We start from the raw sequence: 22,272 nt of genomic DNA, 5'->3' as shown, positions 1-22,272 counted from the left end.
CTATCAGTGTTTAACTTGGCGCGCTATATCCAATGAGCTGAGTAGCTGAATGTTGGACTGTTTAAAGATAGTGTGGAGCAGGCATAAAAGTAAAGCTAACCGATGATGATGAGTTGAGTGCCGAGATAGGCCAGCGCATGACCGTGCCGTGGAATGGACATCTCAGTCTGCAGCTTCCAATCCCGATCTTTCCAGTCCCACACGTCTATTGCGCCCACGCTGCTTGAAGTTTTGGTGCACCACACCGCCTACGATGTACAATTTGTCATTCATGGAAAACAACGTCGCGAAACATCTTGGAAATCGGAGGATGTGAATTTCTGTCCATCTGTGAAAACAAACACGTCAGTTAAATGAACATAGCATTCTGGGTTATACCATTCCTATATTGTTGACGTTTCTGAGAATACCTGACTGTCATCGGGAATAAAGTGAGATATAGCAGAGCCATAAGAATTGCATGAAGTAAACTTGCATAAAGAAATATATACCTAAAGCTACTGGGACTCATATCTTTATATCTCCGTACGAGTACATGCACGAGGCCCGGAAAACGTAGTCTTGTCTCCTACTAGGTGGACCGACGATCTGGTGAAGGTTGCGGGCAGCGTAGGACCGGTTTTTGTGGAAACCCTTGAAGGAGGGCCTCCTGCTCTCCTCCTCCTCCTCCTGCTAGACAGTCCAGTCCAGTCCAAGGGTCCAGTAGTTGACGTTATGGCTGAAACGAACGAACGAGTACATCTGTTCATACTCGTTGGTCTTGGAGTTGTAGCACTCCACGATCTTGCAAACGGGTCTCTTCTTCTCGCCGGTCATGCCGCCGGCCACCCAGATGTAGTCCCGGTACTTGACCGCCGCCACTGCCATCCGCGCCGTCCCCATGGAACGGACCTCGCTCCAGGAACCGGATTTGTCCCCCCCCCCCTTCTAAAAACTAAACTGTTGGCTTTTCATGAACTTTCAAGGAAACTATATACTTATAAATACAAAGTAATAAAAACCACCGGTTATAGGGGCATTTTTTGGAGAAAATTATCAAATAACCAAAAAAACTTTTTAAAAGCAATTTTTTTTCAAAAAGTATCATTTTTTATTATTTGTTAGGCTTTTTTGTGTATTTTATGTATTTTTTTTTAGTATCGCCTGTTATTTAGCATTATTACTGTTTTTATTTTATCACGATATACCGCTTAGTTTAAAAGTTATTAGGTTTTCTTTACAATAAGTATTTGGAAGAAAAAAAATTCTATAAAAAATTAAAAAAAAAAAATCTCAAAAATTTTTAGACCTCTTTTTTGTCGATAAAAATAGGTCTAGTTTCATCTATTTTCATACGTACACTTTAACGTGACTCACACTGTATATGGATTGAGACCGAGTGCCTACTTAGACCAACGTGATTAACTAACTCATGATTTTAATTTTGATTTTTAAATAATTACAATACCTGGGCTTTTACCTTTAAAAATAAATGAGTTCGTATTTTCTATATCTATATTATTTATATTTCAATAAAATAAATCACGAATTAAAATGTATTTCCAATGGATGGATAAAAGATGTTGGTACCTATTCTACTCCTACTTTAAACAGTTGTGTAAAATTTCTTGGATTAGGGTGTACTTAAAAGCGGAATCAAATCCATTGATGGATTGGGGTATACTCTGATGCGGAAACAAGTCCATCGATGGACTAAAGTGTACGCAGAAGAGGAATCTAATCCATTAATGGATTTGAATGGATTACAGTGGAATAGGGGACAGATTGGAGCATTACCTACTTAGGGGAGACCGGGGCAAGATGAAGTTCGGGGCAGGACGGAAAATAAGCTTTTGTGCGTGAATAGTAATCGTGTTCGGATCAGCAATGGCTCCATTTGCTCGAACTTTACACCGCGCAAGTGCGTCAAAGCAGAGCGAAGGTGTTGGAACTCGTGTTTACGTTGTATAGGACAAAAACTGACTTTGCAAGTATTCTTATCCGATTTTTGGTTTAAAAACTGATGTGCAATTATGTAAGTACTTAAGTTAATATAATGTTTTAATCCTAAGCTTATTGTATAGTATAACACTTTAAATTCAGACTATATTTTTGCGCCGGCAACGTATGAGATTATAATTGCTTCAACTTATTTGAATAAATGTGGATCGGGGCACAAATGGTCGGGGCATAATGGGATACTATATTTTACTATGCCTTCTGTGCACCGATAGAATATAATATTGTAGTGACTTCTACATTCGTCGTCGTCGTTTCAGCCGAAAGACGTCCACTGCTGGACAAAGGCCTCCCCCAAGGATTTCCACAAAGACCGGTCCTGCGCCGCTTGCATCCAGGTACTTCCCGCGACCTTCACCAGATCGTCGGTCCACCTAGTGGGAGGCCTGCCCACGCTACGTCTTCCAGCTCGTGGTCGCCACTCAAGAACTTTTCTGCCCCAGCGGCCATCAGCTCTTCGAGCTATGTGCCCCGCCCACTGCCACTTGATTTTAGCGATTTTGCGGGCTATGTCAGTCACTCTGGTTCTCCTACGGTCCTCCTGGACTTCTACATTAGCAAGATTTAAATAAGTTTGTTTCTCTATTGATTTTTTTTTCTTTATTCGGTAATTTTGTTTCGAAATATTTAAGCTAACACATCGTGTTTTTTTTGTTGAAAGTTATTAACACTACTTAAATAAGTAGCATGTGAAATAATTTAAACAATTTATGAAAATATGTAATTTATTCATCTGCAATGTGTGCCATGGTTCGGCACACTTTTCCTGTGCCGATGTAGATGAAAGATTCCTGACTCCTTTTGCCCCGTATCATTTCCCATCTTACCCCAGCCATGGGGCAAGACGGGAAATTCGCCTCATTAACGTTAATCATTATTTGACAAAAAATGACTGTGATTTTGCATGCTAAAATGATAAATTATAAGAGATTAATGTATAAGTGTTACTTGTTCAGTGAAAGAATTTAATTACAGACCTTAATTTTCATTTTACTTCGAGTTTTGTCTTAACTATCTCATCTTGCCCCGGTCTCCCCTACCTATATCAGTGAGGGAGGAAAATAAACAATTACATCGCGCACCTTGTAATGATACAATGTGTATTTATCAACACATGAATATTCGAAAATTTATTATAGATATTACAATTATTGCGAATGCTTACACGCGAATGCTCGTCACTCAGGTAGATAGTGTAATGTAATGATCAAAGTCTAATTTATACCTAATGGTACACAGGTTAATGCTCCCGGTGAAGGAGCATGTTAAGATTTTTCGCTATAAAAATATTATTGTAGTAAAAATGACTTTCTTGTTCATTTTTTATGCAATAAGTAGAAGAACCTCTTACTAGAACGCCAGTGACGATCCCAACTACTTTTCCTGGAACGAGGGCTACTTCATTAATATCGCAAATGCGCCCATAAAAATTGTTGACCTTACGTTACTTTCGTAGGTTTGACGTCAAGGGAAAATAAAGCTGCGATTCATAAATTCGTCCGTTGTGTAAAAAAGATCCCACGCGAGCGTCAAGCCCCTCCAAACAAACAACGGCCAGCCTGTTTGGCACCACGGCGATGACGCGAACGTTACACGGCCTGAGATAACAAACGGCATTATAAGTGCTAAAGGGGACGCAGGAGCTTCATAAATAATTTCAACATCATTGGTGCTACTTCATTGGGTACTTCGGAAGTTCGTTGGACCTTTTACTTAGTTGAAAAAAAATCAAAGAATACAAAAACAACAACAATGTCAGACAAGATATTCATCATTGCTCTGATTCTATCTCTGGGAATGTTTGTGCGAGCCATGCATATACACCCGCATCATATTACAGAAGGAAACTACGAAGAAAATAATGAAAGAGACCCCAAAAGTGAAGAAGACTATGAAGAAAAGATCCATGGATTGTCAATTGTGAGTACTGACACTGTAAGCTTTTGAATTATTAGAAAGTTATCATAAAAAATATCACAGTCATCATACCTATAATATAATCTGACATGGTGTCTCTAACTTATAAAAAGTCATAGGCCCATAGAGATTACCTTGATTTGCTGTTGTCTGTACACGTACCACAAGGGTCTTGTACATATAGCAAATGTAGATCTATGATAATAATATGCAATTGTAACAAATATATTATGTTGTTGTTAAATAATAAACCACCTCTTTTGTAAGTCCTTGTATGAGCTACGCTACGAAATGCTGTATTTAACATTAAATTATTTTCGTTTTCAGGACATGATCCAACACATCAGGCCACAAGGGTTGGTCCCGATCAACAATGACTACTTCTTCAAGAGGTACCATTTGAAGTGTGAAGATGGCTATGAGAGGGACATCCTTGGTGTATGTAGGGAAGTTTGGTGACTCTTTCTCATTATCTACTATCTATCCTAGAATTAATAAATGCAGTTTTATTTACTAAACAATGTACAGGGTTATTTTAAATAAGACGCAAATGCCCGTTTTCACCATCAATCCCTAATCTTTAAGTGACCCCTATGAAAACATAATTCCTATTATGTGTTACCATAGGAGTCACTTAAAATAAGGGATTGATGGTGAAAATGGGCATAAGACTAAGGTCCCTGAAAATGCTCTTTGTTTACCAAAGTTTTTTTTAAGTAAACACTTGAGTAACTAGGTATAATGATTGCATATTGTGATATTATTATTATGTAAAGTGTTCAAGTACTTGTAGATTATTTTGTGATTGTAGTAGATTAGATAAATCAATAAATCTCTTTAGTACCTGTATCAGACGGTTTTATTGCATTGTTTGTTATTGTTTTCATATGATATTCCTAAAATAATAATTCTACACAGATGTAAAGACTGAAATTGAGATTAGAAAAATGTTTATTACACACACTATACACAAGAGACAAAATCAATAAATTATAAGAGCACGAAAATTTTCTACAAAATTAAGAAACTTAAAATAGCCACTTTTAATTTAGTACAGACAATACAAAACGGTTAAAGACAATAATGAAAGCTGTATCATATCAAATTAAATTCCCATAACGACTTTAGTCTCTGCCATTCTTTTTGGTGCCAAGAACGTCACAATTTGTGCCATTAATTACAGTTTGAAGAATCTGTTCAAAGTACTTTAAAGTTGAACCATTTAAAAATAACTCAATAAGAGGCAAAAACATTATGTAGCCGATGCATTTCTCATCCTCATTGGCACCTACCTGAACAGCAGAGACTTTCCCAAAGTCATGGTTACATTAGGGAAGCAGGGGGGAGGGTGACCGCACCATGGCCAGACAGGGGGGAAGGCAGGGTGGCCACCCCTCGGATCCACGCGCCCCGCTCGCAGCAGAACGATTCCACGTTGTTGAGAGCCCGCATGTATATCGTTGTAACACCACCTGTTAAATAAATATTTCTTTAACAATCACACCAATCCTAACCCAAACAGAGCCTAGATGATGAGACTACCGGCGGGAATCGAGGACATTCCTGTAGCTAATATTGTAGTTTTTGGAGCTACTTACTCCCTTACTACCATTCCATATTCACGGGACTTTGTTACTAACTGCTATTGGTCATTCCAGTTTTTATTCCATTCCATTTCATCTCGATTTGACGGATAGAGCACCTTGTTTAGGTAAGAAGACGATAGCAGATGGAAATTACTGATGGAAACTGTTAAGTTTGTTAATCTGACAGACCTCGTAATGGCATGATCGCGTCGTGCAATGAGGGTTTTCGCGAATGAAAGATCCGCTAGATGGCGGGACGTGGATGTGGGGTATGACTCCTGCGTGATTGGTGGATTTTGACATATCTGTCAATGTCATGTCAAAAATAAACAATCGTGCAGCATTTGGACCTCGCGTCTACGTATTGCCGTCTGGCGGATTTTTCATTCGCGAAAACCCTCATTGAATCACACATTGAAAAAAACGATTCCTATACATTTCATGTGAAATAACACTACTTTCTTGGCCCATCTTTTGTAATAAAAAGCTTTTTCGTCTTTAACGTGGGCTACTCGATGGAAACTCGAATGAGTGAAATGACGTGTTAACGTGACATTCATTTATGGCACACAATAATGAAAAAGTAAATTATTGGAAATCGTACGACATTTGAGTAGCAAACACGCTTCGTCATGGATTCTCAAGAAAATATTCGCGTAATATTGTTAAGATTGCGCAAACGCATGATGCCTAATACGTGTCGCAGTTCGTATTAGCTATGTTTTGATTTTCCTTGTTTGATATTACTAATTTAACTGTGCATCAAATATTTGGTTATCTACTTAGAATAAACTTAAAACTCTAGAAGATGTTCAGACGTCAGTACATTTTTTTATGCATGACAATGCAGGTATGTATTTTAAACGCAATTGCACCTGGTGTTAAGTGAGATGCAGTCTAGGATGGTACATAATCTAGAATGACCAATTTTTTTCCTCTTAAAACTGCATCAGATGTAGTTATATCAAAATCAAAATCAAAAATATTTATTCAGTTTAGACCACAAGTGGCACTTATAACCGTCAAAATATAAATAATAAAAAAAGAAAAGGTAGCCCTTAAGGGGCACTTTACATGTCTCTGTACTGTCTATCAGTGTTTAACTTGGCGTGCTTTACCCAATGAGCGAGCCGAGATGTTGGACTGTTGAAAGATATTGTGAAATAGGCATAAAAGTAAAGCTAACCGATGATGATAAGTTGAGTGCCGAGATAGGCCAGCGCATGACCGTGCCGTGGAATAGACATCTCAGTCTCCAGCTTCCAATCCCGATCTTTCCAGTCCCACACGTCTATTGCGCCCACGCTGCTTGAAGTTTTATCCTGGAATATTGGAATAAATTTCGTCACAATTCAGAATAACAGTTACAAAATATCCTGTAAGTGTATATTAAAACTATGTGCGTGTCGTGGCACGCGCAGTGTAATAGGGATAGATAGGTGGAAAGGTACTGGAATTATTAGTGTGAGAAACCCTGGCTACATTAAAAAGTGCCCCTTTTTATTTCAACGGTTAAAATTGGTAAGCAATGTTAGTCAAGTTTGCCGGAACAACAAATTCACCTATCAGTACGTCATTCATTAATTTAATTTACCTTATCCGAAATTTTCCCTGCACCGCCTACGATGTACAATTTGTCATTCATGGAAAACAACGTCGCGAAACATCTCGGAAATCGGAGGCTGTGAATTTCTGTCCATCTGTGAAAACAAACACGTCAGTTGAATGAACTTTGCATTCTGGGTTATACCATTCCTATATTGTTGACGTTTCTGAGAATACCTGACTGTCATCGGGAATAAAGTGAGATGTAGCAGAGCCATAAGAATTGCATGAAGTAAACTTACATAAAGAAAAATGTACCTAAAGCTACTGGGACTCATATCTTTATATCTCCGTACGAGAACATGCACGAGGTCCGGAAAACGTAGTCTTGTCTCCTACTAGGTGGAACGACGATCTGGTGAAGGTTGCGGGCAGCGTAGGACCGGTTGTTGTGGAAACCCTTGAAGGAGGCAAGGGCCTTCTGCTCTCCTCCTCCTAATGCTAGACAGTCCAGTCCAGTGCAAGGGTCCAGTAGTGCACGTTATGGTTGAAACAAATGAACGAGTACATCTGTTCATACTCGTTGGTCTTGGAGTTGTAGCACTCCACGATCTTGCAGACGGGTCTTTTCTTCTCGCCGGTCATGCCGCCGGCCACCCAGATGTAGTCCCGGTACTTGACCGCCGCCACTGCCATCCGCGCCGTCCCCATGGAACGGACCTCGCTCCAGGAACCGGATTTGGGGTCGAAACGCTCCACGGATCGAAGGACTCTGATGATAAATAAAACGTCACCAATTGACAAAAGTAACTGCAATGAGTGTAAGTACTTAGTTTTTTAAGGCAGGCGCTTAGGATCTTCCACGGAACATAAGGTAAAGGTGTAGAGAATACTGCCTTTCAAAATATGTTGAATGTAGTAAAAATAAGAAAAAATATAAATAAAAAAAATGTTTTTTTTTTCGTTCCCTAAAAAGACATCAACGCGTCAAGGGTCAAGGGAAAATGTAATTTATGGTTTTGTGACTGTAACATTTCTATTGTGTAGTTGTGAACTTGTGACGTGATTAAAGTCTATGCTATTGGTACATTCATACACATCAATATCAATCGATTTACCTGCCCTTCTTGTCCTGTCCACCGATAGCATACAAAGCCATTCGATGTACCACAAGTCCAAAGTTCTTCCTCGGGATTGATAGACCATTTTCACTGTACCTGAAAATTATATTTCTATAAATACAGTCTCTACAATATAGCTTGTAAAAAGATAACAGGCGTCGTAAACAAATATGCATTAAGAGATCTTCATGCAGAAATTAACCATGATCTGGTGACAGGTTCGTAGCTCCATACGGTGGAAACAACGACAGATTTGCCACGGATGTCATCATCTCTAGGATCTGCTCCACCTAAAAACAAAAGCAGTTTTAAGTAGGTACTCATGTGTTTCTACCATGGCAAATTGACGGTCAAATAACAGTTGTGGAAAGTCATTTACGCCACTCACCAACAAGATACACCCGGCCTCGAAGGAAAGCCACGGAATGATGATGTCTCGGCTCTGGGAGCTCACCCACGTAGTCCCAGACATTGGTTACTGGATCAAATCTGGTCCCAGAAAAATAAAGCGAAAATTGGTTAGATCCAGAATTAGCGAAAACAGTTTTCTGGAAACTAGCGAGTGTCTCAAAATAAGGTAAATGGGACTAGAGATGCCACCATTAATTTGTAGTCGAGTAACTTATTATTCATCATCATCAACATTTTCAGCCATAGGACGTCCACTGCTGAACATAGGCCTCCCCCAATGATTTCCACAATGGCCGGTTGGGGGTGGCCTGCATCCAGCGCCTTCCCGCTACCTTTATGAGGTCCACCTTGTGGGTGGACGTCCTACACTTATTATGCGTATGTATTATTATCCGTTTAAAAATATGTTATAACAAAAAATTAATGAAAATAATTATCTAGCTTTGTGTCATTTTACGAAGAGTGATTGAAGCGTAATTTTTGCAAGGCAATATTTAGAACTGTACCTGTATATATCTTTTCCCGTATTCCTTCCGAGTCCATAAGCTGTATGAGGGTCAATCCCACCGAAGACCAGCACAGTTTCTCTATCCCAGTTGAATAACGATCCATCTGCTATGTAGTTCTTGTTGGAAGGTCCGAGTATGGATGTGGAAAGTTTATTCCTGTTGATACATAAAGATATATACAAACATTTATGTCGGCCACAAGGACATAACTATAAATTATTGTGGCCGACATAAATGTTTGTATAGATAAACTTCATGAAAAAGTCATAAATATCCGTATATGAAGGACGAAGGTATGATAGTAGCTATACTGTCAATTGCTTTGCATAATATTGAAGCAATTTTAGCTCAAAGTAAAATTTTGCTATTGCAAACTTTCATATCGGCATCAAGAACGTATTTTTATGTGCCATAGATTGGATAGAGGTAACCATGACAAGTAGGTATAGTTCGTAATGCTCGTAGTAAATATTTACTTTTTTGTTGAAAGGGGCGAAATGAGTGTAAATTATCCGTTATGATTACTTATTTACTTCTTTTCTCATATTAATTGCGACATTAGGACCTACTTCTAGTTTTAAATTATCTACGAGATGTGTTTGTTATCTATCACTGACATGTTGATCCTGGCGAGCGACTCCTTGGAGTGGTTGAAGAGCGATATCTGCGGGCTGGGGAAGTTGTTCTGCGACACCAGTCCTGCCGGTCCTGAGGCGCGCGGCATCGCCTCGGGTCGGAGCGCGCTCGCCGTGGACTGTTGGCGGCCTGGAGACGATGGGTTGTGGGAGTTCCTGGAAAAGAAAAGTTTGTTCTACCTCTAGAGTGGCAGAAAAGCGGGATGTGGGATTAATTCACATTGCTTTAACGAACTATGGGGTCTGGCGCTTTACTCAGTGCTTGAGGTATGGAAGCAGTATGAGAGGGTGTTTTTGTGACGATTAAACGTCAGAAAGACTTCAGATCTAATTCAGCTTTGTATGCTGTCACGTCATAAATATGTCGAGGTCACCCCTCCCGCTCACATACCTCAGGTGCTGACTGAGTTAAGAGCTAGACAAGCGTAAGATATTCGAGTGTAAACATCTCTTATGATTCAGTGACTTCTCAGTCAGATAGGCTCACTAAATAAAGTTACTAATCTAATCATTAGAATATCGTGAACAGTGGTCATTACACTATTGGTTTTATCGAATCCTTACTTTCCTTGAGTGTAAAGTTATGACTAACTAACTGTAAAATATATTTATGAGTATGTTTATGGCTATAAGTACCTGCGGGATCCTAAAGCAGCAGTAGCAGCAGCTAAGTATGAAGCGGCTACGCTGTGTCTCTTTTCTTTACTCTTCCCAATGCAGAATTGATTCTGGAACTGAAATTAATAAGGCTAATAAGAAATAATATGTTTTTAGGCTATCGTGGCTTTTTACTAGATACTTGTTATGAGAGGATTTTTTTCTAAATTTATGTATTTTCCTTATAAAAACTCATTATATTTTTGCAAGTAGGCTTATAAAGAGCACTTTTACACGTCCCAGTTTTAACCCTACCACGGCTTCGAGGCAATAAATAGGCCAGTGCTGAGAAGAATCAGCGCTTTACAAACTAGGTAATAAGGGGAAAAATTATGCTATGCTAAGATGATTTAAAACCTTGTCTGTCGTGCTGGTTTCCAGGGTGCCACTGCTGGTCTCGCTGTTCGTGGTGATCAAGTCGTCAGCTGAATCCTTTTCAGGAGGGTCGAACATTTGCTTCTGTATCAGTATTAAATTTTAACTAACTTACGTATCTTGGACGAAATAGGTTACGGATAAGGTCAGTCAGATGATAATTTTTATAATGTTGACTGTATAAGGTGTAAAAGTTAAAAAATGTAAAAATTTTACACGGTGTATAGAATTTACGAAACAAATTCTAAAGGGATTCATCTACAGCTAGTAAAAGTAAATATAAAAAAAAAATACATGGTTTTGATGAACGGAGCACATATGGATTTCTTGGATTTGTTTGACTTTATTCGTAGGCGATGGTGGTTTCTTTTGATCGGTAATTTTTCGTTGCTCCTACAAATAAAAAAAAGGGAAATAAATGAACAAGTCAGTACGTTCTAAAATTAAATAATGAAAGACAAAAGTGATTTACTTCTAACTGATTCTGGCGTTTGTCAAAGTCGGGACTTCTTCTGGGAGACGAAGGGTGAGCCTCAGTCTCCAGGGGAGGTGATCGCATTGCCACTGGGGAATTATAGCTGCCATCTTGAGCCTGAAAGAATTTAGTTTACATCAAATAAGTATGGACTAGTTTAGTACAGAAATCTCAAATATTTCTCACTTAAAAATAAGGAAAGCCTCATTTGTACTTTGGCGAATAAGATACCTATCTTCAGTCACCAAATCTTATATCCGTGAGGGATATAGGAAATACCAGTATAGGTATGTCAAGTCGTCAGCCACCGTATTATTAATTCAATAGGACTTATTGCGTCATAGCGTCACTATAGTAATAGGTACATGATCTTTGTCTCTTGGACAACGCAGCTTAGTTACCTTATTAAATTCAAAAGCGTATTTACGCCGAATACACTAGACTGGTTGGTTTTGATCTTAATCTGCAGCCTCAACCTTGCAGAATAAGGTGGTTATACACTTCTCAAACATTTTCTCAAACATTTCTATGTAAGGTAACGTTCTGACGAATGGGACATACAACACAGGTAAAAGCCCAGTTTCCAAATCATTTTCATGTGTGTTTAGTTTGTGAAAGGGTCACCTACTGAAACTGAACATATCATAGAGCGGCTCGTTGTTCTGTTACAAGTGAATACTGTAGTCTATACTCACCTTAAAAATAACAACTACAAACAATGAAGCAAAATCTTTAGCTGAAGAACTTTTGCCCTCAGTTGTAGTAAGTGTAAACTTTTTCGAAACTGACCTTTCTTCTTGTGTCAAAGAACTCGCTCATGGTGGGTAGTTTGTCTTTGTCCCCTGCGAGTCCTTTCAGAGTAGCTGGAAGTGGAAACTCCATCTTCGGCCGCCGCATTTCCATCTTGTCGTTATCGGCACCCCGCATACTGCCTGGCAGCAAACTTAGAATTGGTACAAATGACAGCACAAAAAAACTGTAGAATTTTGGACAAAACTGTAAGGCGGTTATCACACTGCGCCGCGCTCCGTCGCGGAGCGCGTGATTTTCATATAAAAAATCACGCGCGCGGATGCGTTGTCAGTGTGAAGTGAAGCGCGTGTTTTCTATACAAACTGAGGTAATTGCATACAATAATTAAATCTGTCGCCCCGCGCTCCGCGGCGGAGCGCGGCGCAGTGTGATAACCGCCTAAAGTCTGATGTGCTTTCGACTGTAGGTACAGTCGGCGACAAAAACTTCATGATACCTAAAGCAATAAGTTTGCAACACGTCTTTGTTGCAATTGGAATAAGGTTGTGTTGTCAACTTTTTGGGCATTTTGATGCTGGCTGTAGGTACAGTCGCGGAATGAAAAGGTTCGTCACCTTAGTGTCGGTTTTCGCTTGCACTAGGTACTGTGAGAGTCAAACCTGCCAACATAACAGTGCAAGAAACAGTGCTGCGCTAACATTTAAATAAATATGACGTTTGCTAACGAATAAGGTTTTGCTTGTTTATTTTTCTATCCCATCAGTGCAATGCAATGATGACATTGACCAATTGACAATAGTTTTTTTTATTTAAAAGAAATAATAATGGCAGTTTGAACCAACAAGAAGGTTTTAGTTTATCAATCATAATAATCTTCTTGACAAGATAAATCGTCAAACAACTTTGATCTGAATAATTTTGAACTTTACTGACGAACAGTTAAAGATTATTTTCTCTAACTCGAGATTATTCTGTAACATAGTTTCAAAAGGTAATATGTGCTCGCGATTCGTTGAAGGAATCAATTTGAAAACTGACGAACCTTTTCATTCCGTGACTGTACCTTACTTTGCAACGAATACGGAATTTGTAACACGATACTTCGGAGGTTTAGTCTTTCATGCGGTCTATATGACACCAAATACACACGTATTAGCAATAGGTATTTTAAAGATTTGATGAATGAATGATATCTTCAGATTGTTTTAGAATGCGGTACTAAATAACTAAACAACAGAACTCTCAATAGAAATTCCCAAAAGTCAAGGTTGTTTCGGAATAAAATCGATGAATCAGTAACATTAGGCGTAGTTTAGATGTAGTTTCACAATATTTTCACTTCATAGAAGCTAAACGTATTACTTATTGTTGTAATAAAAACGCATTTATTGCAGATAAAATATGATAAGATCTTTATCAGGCGCTTCTAGTTAAGCAGATAAGCATGACAAGTCTGGTGGGTTTTCCAATTTAAATTTTTGAGGAAGTATTAAATATGCATTTTTAATGTCTCCGTGGTCTCAGACTCTTTTCAACTCGGTGGTTCCAGGCTCGGACCTCACTACTGAGTGCAAAACTGCTATGCTAGTGTACTTGTGTTTTCACTCAGTTTGGACATTGTAGGCTTGAACACATTGATTCAAACAAAAAAAAAAAGAAATATGGCAATTCAGGGTCACGACTCTACAGAATGGAATTTTTGCAAATAGCTACGCTTGATTTCTCGAAAACGGTTCGAGGTAAGGACGCGTGAGTGATGAGAAACAGCATATTTTCATGAATAGTCACTGTGGAGCTTTTCACGGGACAACAGCGTGCTTTTTATGCATTTTTTTACACAGCTCCCAAATACAGCTTGCCCCAAATTATTATCCGTGTTCATGAGAACACATCTTTATGCAAACATTTGTAGAACTAATGGCGTAAACAATACCTGGCACGTCATCACTGCGGCGGGCGGGCTGCATCATCGCCATCTGCTGGTACATCTGGTCGCGCGGCACCATGAACTGCTCCAGGTATTTCAGGAAATCCTTGTACGTCACGTGGTTCTGCGGTTATAGATTCTAAATTCGTAGGTACCACTACTAAAGTGATGAAGTTTTTGATTTATAAATGTTAATGCAGATACATACGATGTCTGAGCTAATGTGACGTGGTAAAACTTCTTTACGGTGATGATGATTTTAAGAGATCGTAGATGGAATAGGTCGCATAAGAAATTATTTTTTGTGAACGTTTTACATAAAAGGATTACGTAAAAATGCTCCGTTCCCTTTAATTATCATTAGGTGCAATAATAAATGCAATACGTACTAGTATCAACTAATTAAAATGCAGAAAATACAGGACCTTTGTTTGGATCATTCATCTAAAAATAAAAACTAACAGGAAAGATGATGATCATGTGCATGTGCTATTGTGCTAACTACCGATACAATAATGACGTAATTTTCAATCGAAGCCCTCGTGGTACAGTCGACACTTGTAACTGTCATCGAATTATTTATTTTACTCATTACTTCACTTTGCTTTTGTAGTCAGAATTAGGTTTATCCACCCACATGTTAGTCAATTAGTTATAATTATTTGCAAGATTGTTAATTAATGCTATTAAGGCTTGAATTTATAAATGACACTATCGTTTTGATTTTTCAACTTAGGCAACGGTTTCGACTGTACTGCAAAGCCCGTTGTTTTACTTTTGAGTCTCGTTTGTGTATTTTAAACGTGTTAAACAAAGATTCGACCTTGTGATTGTTTGAAAATCAATATTTGACCGAATCACAGAGTCTACAGGAAAATAGGACTCCGAAGTCTAACCTTTTCTTCTCCGATCCAGTTCCTCTCAGCTGGCTCAGTCAAGCCGAGAACGTCAATCCAATGGTAGTAGTTCTTAGAGTTGTTCCCGTACCAGTACTTTATTATCACATACCTGTTATATGAAACATGTTGTTATAACGCTAAAGTAGGCAATAATAACACATTCATGTTAGATTTTGCACAGTAATGTTATTTTTAATAATAATAGTGGAAACAGCAGAAAATGAGTCATCAAGCTGAATATTCATGAAGTATATTGGCACTCCACGAACAAGACATTTAAGATAGAATCAAATGGCGACGTATGATTGACAAAGCCGACGCCGCGTAAGGCGGGGCAGAAGAGAGAAGAGATTATTCTCCAACATTACTTATCTTAAGTGAATTATAAGTATAAATAAGGAGTCATACAAACTTATATCATACAGGGGTCAATTTCCCAAACACATTTTTTGAGCGGCGTAGCTGAAAATCATATGTTTTTTATGACATAGAACTTTGATTTTTTTTTACACGAAAATATACAGAGGTTCCATTTTGAGGACAACATTATTAATGAGTATTTTCTTTTACAAATTCGACAAAAAATAATTGAACTAAGCGTTTCTAATTTTGGTGCAGTGTCCACATCCTTAATTTCTTACAATATGTATTTTTTTAGCTGTAGATCAAAACAGAACTTAGGGAAAAAGTATATTTTTGGATTATACAATCTATCTATTATCTAAGATTACCAAATTAAGCAAGTTTCCCAAATAACTGTGATTAAGTCACGTCCTTAAGTTTTGTCCGCGAAAAATTTATGATTTTGGTGTCAATAATGAAATAGCTCGTCAGTTTCTTTAAAGATCAAACAGGATTTAAACACTCCCATCATTCGTTAGGTTTAGTACCGCCCCCGCGAGCAGTGACGGCAGACGGGTGCAAGACCTCTGCGTCTTCCCGCCAAAAACGTAAATGTGTTGTTTTTTTTTAAACGGACAACAATTCTGCAATTTTGGTGTCTTTTTGTATAAGATTTCTAAGCTATTCTTTTTAGTTGAATTCCTCGTATAATGTAAAGGAACTGTTTTCATACCATATGTTAAAATGTTATTGTTATATTTAAAACAGATTTCATATAATTTAGCTTTTTCAACGAGAATCTAATTTTGGTGAGTCAATTTTGGTGTTTTTGGTGGTGCACCAAAGAATTTTTAACCGACTTAACTCCGTCAATTGTGAACCGATTTTCAAAATTCTTTTTTTGTTCTATAGGGTACACTTATGTGGTGGTCCCAATGTCACCAAGTCAGGATCTGATGATGGGATCCTAGGGAAATCGAGAGTAAACCTCAAATTTTGTAGGAATGCAATACGTTTTCTAAAGTTATTCAAGTAGTCATCATCTAATGTTGATGAGGTGATGATGGAAGGTAAAACTCCTTAACGCTTAGGAGTTGGAGAATAATTCTTTAAATATTTTAGGTAGGTATATACATACAGTTGTATTATTTCAGGTATTTAAGATGAGCTGATGATGAAAGGTCAAACAACATAAGTTAGGAGTTAGATGATACTCAATACTCATTTGTTGATACATACATTGACACATGATACATTGATACTTTTTAGTTGCCGATATTTAAAGTAGGGAGCCTGTATTTTGCTAGGAAGATTATTTACACTTGGATTGTGATTAAGACTATAATTTTCCATTACAAAATGGAAAATTATAGTCTTAATCACATTAAACATAGGTACTGTCCCTCTTCAGTGACAATAACAAGGACTAATCAACTAAAAAGCATGAAAAAAAATAATTTTAACAAAAAAATTAAAACCGACGCCAACAATCACTTAAAAGTAGAAAATAAGTACGTCGTTATTTATTTATTAGGACAATATACCATGATTAATACTTTTGGAGTCGGTGCTGGTAAATTTAAAACCATTTCTTGAGCTTGGCACTAAGATATGACCGACTGACAGCATATTTTCTAATTTTGGTGCTTTAATATAAATTTTGGTGTTCTCTTAATTTTGGTGTAAGGAAAATCTAAAAAACTACTGGACAAAATTTAATGTCTTAATCATTTTAGAAACAGTATAAGTTTCCAATAAATTTGATCTATAATTAAAGAATAAAAATACACAAATAACAATTTCCACCAAAATTAGGCAAAAATATGCACTTGTTGAAATTCACCCACAGACATCATATGCCTTACTACTGATACCGATCTCATGATATTTTTTCCGTTACTCTTTCCTTATCACAGCATCAAACTTACGCCAAACCGTCGTCAACCATCTGCTGCACTTCGGGCTCGTTCACGATCTCCAGGATCTCCCCATTGTCCGGGTTCCTCTTGATGTCCACCAGCTGCCACGGGGAGATCAGCCCGAAGCGGACACACCGCATCACCTCCACGGCCAGCTGTCTCCTGGATGCCCAGTCCGCGTATAGCCATCTCACTCCGGCCATCAATACTTCTATTTCGCTACAATGTGATAAACATTATCATTCAGTCGACGGACGACAAGTCGATCACTGCTACTATTTTTTATTTATTTATTTCTGTAAGTAGGTTTAAAAAAGCACTTTTACGCGTCCCAGTATTAACCCTACCACTGCTTCAGGACAATAAATGGGCCAGTGCTGAGAAGAAGCAGCGCAAGAAACTCAGACACTACTACATATTTATACAAAGGCTGTCCAATGATTGGCCGGTCGAAAGCGGCTTATTGCAACCATCTATCTCATTCATAAATAGCACGATGTATGTACTATGATATTTTTTAAAGACTATAGTGATTTGCCTTTGCTGATTTAAAACAGACATTTTGATTTAGTTTTCGAGAGCCGAATAGCTTCAGAGTTTGACATCAAAGAAGGCTCTTTGTAGACATTGTTGATACCTATTAAAATTAGATGAATTTTCTAGAACTACTACATACTTACATTATTTATAATGTTTGACGTAATACAAGTATTTATTGCTTTGACTAATATTGCGTTGGTCTACCTAATACCAATAGTATCGGTTGTTTGGCTTTGATCTTATCTGGAGTGATAAGGAAAATTGTACTCTAATAGTAGGTATTAGAATTTATCTGATATTAATACCAATATAAACAAGACTGTTTCGATAAAATGAACGAATAGACAGACATTTATTGTATTTGTCCAGGAATAGATTAGCCGATAGTTTATGATTCAGGTTTCAGTATAATCGGTTTGTTTTTACCTTGTGACGCATATGTAGTTAGACTTGAGGAAAGTCAGAATTTCTTCTGGTTCCAGTTCTAGAAAGTCCCTCGACGCCACCAGAGGAAGAAAGAAACGCATGACGCGTGGGATCTGTAATATTATTTATTAAACTAATTATTTCATTCAATTTTTATCTGCTGAAAATTTTTCCTTTAAATTATTCAGTGAACTAACTCATCGAGACAAGTCAATATCTAATTTACCATTAGATCGACGACAGGCTGCATCCCCTTTATTCTTGCCTCTCGAAATAAAGCAAATGCTGTATCTTCGCTGAACAAATTTTCGTTTACAATAAAAGCCCAGCACTGGTCTTCTAAATCTGTAAACAAAAACAACTGAAATGTAAGCAACTGTTTAGGTAGTGGTACCTATTGCAAAATGAATTATTGAAATCGTAAGCAATACCTTTAACAGCTAAAAATTGTGCAGCGCAAAATAAATCTAAAATATTTTCCCTTCTCAGTACTTTGTTGCTTTCAGGCCCACTGATGATCATCCACTCGTAAATAGTTTGAAAAGATTCGGGTGTAACGCTAGTCTGTAAAAAGTTGGAAATGAAAATATAAATATTATATTTAAATACACTCCCACGTTTTATTTGCCTGGAAAATGTGGAGTATTGTCACTCAAAGAGTTTTCAGTGACTGGTGTAGTGCAAAATAGTTTAGGAAAATATATTTAACTTACAATAGGTAATTCGATTTCTCGTCTTGGATTCATGTCAAAGAAAGCAGAATAAACTTGTAAGACAATATGGTGGCAATGGAACTCTTCATCACCTATGTGGATCACTGTATCAGTGTTCCTGAAATTATTGAAATTGTTATCACTGTATAACAAAACAATCACATACATATTTTCAATATCTTGTAAACAATACCATGAAAGGGATTTACCACAATCGCATTCTTCATACCAAGTATTCGAGAAAGTGAAGCAAAGGACACGCTTAAAGGGTTCATTGACTCACTTGACTTTGTTTTGACTTACACATGATTATGTATCCGCCTATAGAACTCTTGGAACAGGTCCTGCTTCTTTGGTAGTTGCACCCGCATCCAGTCGATGGGTTCTGCCACAGCGTAACCGAGGCTGCCCAAGTCTTTGCCCTTATCCTCTCTTACGCTAGGATGCTTTGTTTTTGCACATTTATCAAAATTCCTCGCTTGAATATTTGTATTTTGAACGTCTCTAGTTCCGTACTGTAACTGTGGTTCTGATCCACTGCCAATTTCCTAAAACCATTCATCATGTATGCTCTAATCAAAACTTCATATTAATAATCTTTTTTTAACATTGTACTTACAAAATTCTGTTCAATATCATCAGGTTCGCCAGCTGCTTTTCCCTCAAATTTTACTTTAACTTTTGCTTGTGTTGGGTCTGCTAGTAAAACTCCAACTGTTGATGATTGAAACACTACCTAATTAAGATAATTATTAATATGGATTTTGAGTTCACTTTAAAAGTATTAGAATTTCATTAAATGGGGTTTTTTACCTGATTAGACTGAACTTTTAGATTTCCACTGGGAGTTGATTTGAAGGGAAATGATGCACCTTTTTGATTGCTCATTTGATCCATGCTACAAGCACTGAAACAATTTTCTTTTACATGAACACAGAACTGCTATTATAATGACACTTAGATTAAGGTTACGAAAATCAGCCGGATGTCAAGGGCCTAGAGCATAATAAATAGCTTTTTGTCATTCTTTCACAATGCTATCTTCAGCATTAGACTTGTAGAACTAAGGTATTTTTTAGATAAATCTCTGGCCACTACCTTGAGTTATCAGCACACGATGAAAGGTTCAGGTCTAAGGCATCTCTGTCGATCTGGATGTTTTGGACATACTCCGCTGCGAACTTGGAGGCGAACGTATCTGGTGACATCTCCGCTTTTCTCTTCGACTTCCTTTTTAGAAAAATCAATATGCAACAGCTAAAATACCTTGCTAATTTTAAATTCAAAAGGGATGGAGCTGAGATCCATTACGAAAACGTTTTTTTTTTCAGAATGCTTCTACTATGGTATAGTTTTCCTTTTTATACATTATTTTGGTAGCTAGCATACTCGGAACAGACTCGTAGACAAGTTAAAGAACGAAACATTATGTCTATCCTGAAGAATTAACCTAATTGAAGAACGTATTATAAAAAAAAAAAAACTAATCCCCTTTTTCACCATCAATCCCTAATTGTTAAGTGACGCGACGGGCATAACTGTCTCTGGAAGGTGATACTTACTTCCCTTTGAAGTTCCACGACATGTATTGTGCGTCTTGTCGGTCTCGTTTCAGATAGGTAAGCGAGGCGTCTCCTGAGCTACCATTAATGGAGTCCCTTTCGTGTTTTTGAGAGAAGAGTTTTGTTGAGTGCTTTAGAAAATCGAATGCTGAAACCAATAATTTGTTTTTCTCTACAACTTTCCACTAAGAGCTTATTAGCACTTAGGTAGAGGTATCATCATCATTTCAGCCACAGGACGTCCACTGCTGGACATAGACCTCCCACAATGATTACCACATCGCCCGGTAGGTAGCGGCTGGTAGAGGTATATCACTTTCTTAATAATAATTCAGAGGCTTAAGAAAATCGTTCTCCAAGACTTGTGTTCATTAAATGTGGATAGTAGGAGTTACTTACTGAAGTCACTGGTGTTGGTTGCGAGGTCAGAGAGCGAACTGCTCCTGTGGAGGCGGGGTTTGATGGTTATGCAGTAGTGTTCCAAAACGTTCCCGAAGCGCTTGTTTTTCCTTCTCGAGACGGAGCTGCAAATTTTGAGTGAAAGTTTAGGCCCAAGCTAACGCCTGTTGGGTGAAAATGTATGTTGTTATGAAACCACCCTAACTATGGTACCTAGTACCTAAAATATAAGACTAACTAAATTTATAGGACTAACTTTTAATACGTCTTGATGTTGTCAGTGTTTTTCACAAGTATAGGTAAAAAGTTATTCCCTTAAAAAAGGATACTAACAACCATAACGGAAAAACTCAATAGTTTAAGCGTTTCTAAATCGACGTAGTAACACATCTTTACACTAACGATACATTGTTACTAGATCATTTGTATGGCAAATTATAAGATTCTTGGCATCATGAAAATAACTTAAAATGATTTGTGGAAGAACCTTGTAATCACAATGGAGTTTATGCATTTGTGACATAAGACATCAATGACAACAAGTTAGAGTGACCATATCTAAAGTGGAAAAGTTAAATTGATTTTCAGATGAATAATTTGAAATTTTAAGAATTACGAGAACCGTTAAAATCGCTGCAAAACAATTTAAAAAGTTGATTGCCGTTGATAATTATGACGCAATAGCTAGGCCTGCTAATACTAATCCAACAAAATGTTGCAAATTGCAATAGATAACATATTCATGAAAGGAGTTAGGTACAACACAAATCATATTTTAAACAGCATACGTACCTCAAATTAGATGTCCCATTATACTTGGATTATGGAAGCGAAGTAAGGAATTTATGAAATCTATGGAAAATGTTGGGTACGGTCACCCTGAAACTTACACAGGTGAGTGCCGTATAAGTGCGACGTTCCTTGCATTTGACTCTACTTCTGTACTATTTATCTGTGAAGAACAGTTGCACTGATTAATCTTGGACTTTACCCTGTCTGTTTTAGTGAGAGTAAAAGCCTGTAAAAATGATAGGAAGCAAATACGCTTGCGTATTCCTTCTAGCAATATTAGCTGTAAGTACTCAGCGTCTAAGATACTTTTCTTACTTTTTCCAAGCTAGTGCTTTTTAGCATTTCAATCTCGGCAAACGAATAATTGAGAAACGTGAACCATATTGCACTTATTAATGTTTTTAAGGTTACTAGAAACGCCCAAATCTCTTTGTTAATTTTTGACGGCTAATGTTTGACTTTTTTAAACGTGACAACGTCACGATATTGAAAAAGATTTACTTTTTTGTGGAGAAAAGTCAACATATTGTGTCTATGGGTGAATATCTATTTTTCCCTTTGAGGTTTTCCCTAAGGTGGAAAACCTTTTTTGTTCCTTTGGGCATTTCAAATATAGATGACCCACGCTGAACTGTCCCACCAAACTCAATGACAGGGGGGCGCTACCATCGTTTAACTATATGGTTTCCAACATGGTAAAATGCTATGATTTGATACTATAAACATAGTATTTGATGGTATTTTTCATAAGCCATTGATTGAGTTTCCAGT

The 22,272-nt window shown here is 37.6% G+C and overlaps 2 protein-coding genes and 1 long non-coding RNA gene across 5 annotated transcripts in view; 2 read left to right on the top strand and 1 right to left on the bottom strand.

Annotated features, from left to right (window-relative positions):
* LOC135071956 (DNA-directed RNA polymerase II subunit RPB11) overlaps positions 1-22,272 on the top strand; it is a 212,472-nt gene that overhangs the window by 92,476 nt on the left and 97,724 nt on the right. The gene's annotated exons all lie outside the window — the stretch shown is intronic.
* Positions 3,448-4,761, top strand: LOC135071950 (uncharacterized). Its single transcript, XR_010257345.1, has 2 exons — positions 3,448-3,918; positions 4,243-4,761. It is a non-coding gene; the product is annotated as an uncharacterized LOC135071950 (long non-coding RNA).
* Positions 4,845-21,975, bottom strand: LOC135071949 (uncharacterized). 3 transcript variants are annotated; one of them, XM_063965845.1, is made up of 29 exons: positions 21,817-21,975; positions 21,600-21,661; positions 20,710-20,834; positions 20,311-20,458; positions 19,847-19,978; positions 19,562-19,655; positions 19,368-19,484; positions 19,052-19,296; positions 18,749-18,866; positions 18,467-18,599; positions 18,262-18,380; positions 18,036-18,148; positions 17,079-17,288; positions 14,806-14,917; positions 13,916-14,033; positions 12,019-12,161; positions 11,227-11,346; positions 11,049-11,147; positions 10,737-10,838; positions 10,359-10,456; positions 9,705-9,878; positions 9,085-9,243; positions 8,556-8,656; positions 8,370-8,457; positions 8,165-8,263; positions 7,627-7,818; positions 7,096-7,201; positions 6,688-6,823; positions 4,845-5,387 (listed from the first exon to the last, which is right to left on the bottom strand). In XM_063965845.1, the coding sequence occupies exons 1-29, from the start codon at positions 21,841-21,843 to the stop codon at positions 5,239-5,241; spliced, it is 3,639 nt and encodes a 1,212-aa protein (XP_063821915.1). In that variant the 5' UTR covers positions 21,844-21,975; the 3' UTR covers positions 4,845-5,238. The 3 variants fall into 3 exon arrangements, with proteins under 3 accessions (XP_063821915.1, XP_063821917.1, XP_063821916.1); XM_063965847.1 differs by lacking the exon at positions 10,737-10,838; XM_063965846.1 differs by lacking the exon at positions 11,049-11,147.

The sequence above is a fragment of the Ostrinia nubilalis genome, chromosome 5 (genome assembly GCF_963855985.1).
Source record: "Ostrinia nubilalis chromosome 5, ilOstNubi1.1, whole genome shotgun sequence".
NCBI lineage: Eukaryota > Metazoa > Arthropoda > Insecta > Lepidoptera > Crambidae > Ostrinia > Ostrinia nubilalis.
Note: the sequence above shows the minus strand (reverse complement) of the source record. Positions and strands in the feature narration are given on the sequence as shown.